This window comes from Octodon degus, unplaced genomic scaffold (assembly GCF_000260255.1).
Source record: "Octodon degus isolate 3935 unplaced genomic scaffold, OctDeg1.0 scaffold00096, whole genome shotgun sequence".
Classification (NCBI taxonomy): Eukaryota; Metazoa; Chordata; class Mammalia; order Rodentia; family Octodontidae; genus Octodon; species Octodon degus.
The window spans coordinates 4,661,539-4,664,356 of NW_004524672.1; the positions used below are offsets into that span (position 1 = coordinate 4,661,539).

General features: G+C 39.9%; 1 protein-coding gene across 1 annotated transcript in view; it reads right to left on the reverse strand.

Moving 5' to 3' along the window:
- Mrpl44 (mitochondrial ribosomal protein L44) overlaps positions 1-2,818 on the reverse strand; it is a 7,612-nt gene that overhangs the window by 4,419 nt on the left and 375 nt on the right. Inside the window, exons 2-3 of the mRNA XM_012516226.2 lie at positions 2,709-2,806; positions 1,639-2,107 (exon numbers count right to left, since the gene is read on the reverse strand). Coding sequence (XP_012371680.2) covers positions 1,639-2,107; positions 2,709-2,806 — 567 coding nt within the window. The remainder of the gene's footprint in view (positions 1-1,638; positions 2,108-2,708; positions 2,807-2,818) is intronic.

Consider the following 2,818-nt stretch of genomic DNA (forward strand, 5'->3'; position numbering starts at 1 on the left):
TGGCAAGTGCAAGGACCTGAGCTCAATCTCCAGTTCAAAAAAGAAAAAAAAAAAAAAAAAACCTCTGAAACACTTCTGGGACCAAGCATTTTTCAGGAGGAATCCTCAACCAATATTCTTTTTTGTTCCCATATTATCTCCCCTCCAACCAGCTGTGTTAGGAATCAATCTTAGGGTCTTCTGCATCCTACACAAATCCTCTGCTACTGCACAATACCCACAAAGCTCTCATGTATTTTTTTTCCATATCAACTTCATTACAAAAATTACAGTTAAACTGGAGAGCCTGAGAAAACTATGTTAGGCAATAGGTTCTACCAGAATTACACAAGAGGCAAAATCCTACCTTATAAGACGGAATTATAATTTCAGAAAAAAAATTTAGAGTTGAATTAATGAATCAACAGTAATAACTTCTGGCAGAAACTCATGTACAGATAGGCAGAGCCTCTAGATAATAATACTGTCAATTTCTGAAAGTCATTTGAATAATAATTTCACAAATGCTACCTTTTAAAACCATTTGACCCGATAATATTTCTAATTTCACAGCAATTTATAAGGTTTAATACATATATCAGGGTGGGGGTAGCAGAAATCAAACTCAGAACAGACCTCATGCTTGCCAGGCAGGTGCTGCACCACTGAGTCAAATTCTGGCCCCAGCAATTTATACAATGAAATTAACTCACATGAAGAAACATCAGTACTATAACAGGATGGATGGAGGGAGGAAGGAAGAAATTTTAAAAGATCCTTCAGTTCATGAAATATATCAATTTCATTACAACAATCCTCCAGGCACTAGAACTCTATTTCAGCTTCATTAATAGAAAATATCACTCCTACTGTAGGCCCTCGATAGGGAAGGATGAAGAAAAAGGCTTACCTATGAACTTCTGAAGTGTTGATCATTATAGGTGTAATTTTCTAACAAAAATATCAGACTTATCTAACTAGATGAGTAACACTAATAACGCTGGTTTAAAGGACCTGGCATTCAATATCTAAATCAAGATTGTTAACACTTAGGGTGATTTGGTGGATTCTTTATTATTGAACAGTGAAAAACTTTTCATGGACAAGATAACTTTTGCCAGCTAATAAACCCTGATAGGACAATTGGAGTCAGGTGGTACTAATTACATAAGAATTTTAAGTAGGTAATTTTCTGGCTAGCAGATAGCTAGTATACACCACAGGGTCTCAGAAATCTAAGATTTTATGACTTGAAAGAGCGAAACAAGAGCACTCAGGCACGACGTTCCTAACCACCCTACATCCTTGGTTGTGTCCTTTGACCTTACGCATTCATCACACATCTAACAGGATTGTTAACATCCAAGCATGCATTATCTTTAGACCTCAAGATGTAAAAAACTGAAAAGGCAAGACCTATGACTATCTTTTAGAACTACAACCCAGAATTTATTATTCACTTCTGATAATGCCTTCAATAAAAGACAACTAAAGTAATTCAAGCCCTACCATAAAAAATTTGGTGTTTCTCCGTTTCTACTGGGAGAAAAATTCATTTCCAATGGGCTATATCAACAAAGCAAGTTAGAAAAAGGAATTTTTCCTTCTGTCCACGTTGAGCATGTCCAAGCGTTTGCCATTACTCATATTTCTACCTACCCTGATGAAAAGGGCAGTCCTTTCAGGTCCGCTGCTCTGCAGCAGGGCTCCAATTACTGCAAAGAAAGTCTGCTGCAACACAGGCGGAGGGACTGGAAACTCTGCGCTCAGCGTCAGCTGCTCCACAGCCAAATTCCGGGCCACATGACACACGACTTCTTCCCCAGTAAGAAAGTTAACCAGACTTCTGATGCCCTCAGCGGGCATGTCTGGAAACTCATCTTCAAGAAATTGTGTGAGGCATGTTTGTGAAAAAGAAATCCCCTGTTCAGATAGTTCTTTATTATCTTTAAGATTCAGAAGAATACTTTCCTTCTCAATGCCAAGCTTCTGACGTTTTGCCTCTTCACTTTTAATATAGCAGTCATTAATAAATGCAGTTTTAAGAAGATCTAAGGAAAAGGTTTCCTGTAACCGGTGTCCAAAAGCTTGTACCTCAGCATGGTAATCCCAGTTGGGCTTCTCTGAACTGTATAATAAAGACAGTAAGAGTCGGTAAAGAGAAAGCTGCCTCAATCTAAACATTTTTCAGTGTTCTGTAATTTTATGTAAACAGTCAGCCCTTTGCTATATTCTACATATATTGCAGGAAATTAAAAATTTCCCTTTGACTTAGTTTGACATAATTGCCACAATAAAGTGGTCGTTCAGTGGTTCCTTTCCAAAAATGAAATAACCTCAGGCATGTTCACTGTCTCACTGGATAGCAATAATGGGGAGTTCGGATTCCAGTATATAGAACTATAGGGGGAGAAAAACCAAGGTGCATCTAGTTCCATTTTGTCTAGGCCTTGACATGTCAAAGACACATTAAAGAGGAAAAACAAGATACAAGAGTGTAAACCGGTGTGATGGCGCACGCCTCTAATCCCAGCACTCGCGAGGCTTCAACAGGAGGATCGTTGTGAGTTATGAGGCCAGCCTGACAGCAATGGACTGCAATGTGGAGTGAGCTCTTTCCCTCTTATCCGGACTCGAACCAGCCTCAGTCATTGCAAAACAACACCCAACCGCGCCATAGCGTTACTCTAACGCTAATCCTATTTCTCACAATTTCGGTAAGAATGCACGGGAAAAATGAAAGGGGAATCCTAATGTGTCGGGGGCAGCAGCCGGACACCACTGTCCGGGACATCCTCAGGCCACGCGTCCACGGCCCTAGCACGCTCTCCCAGCAGAC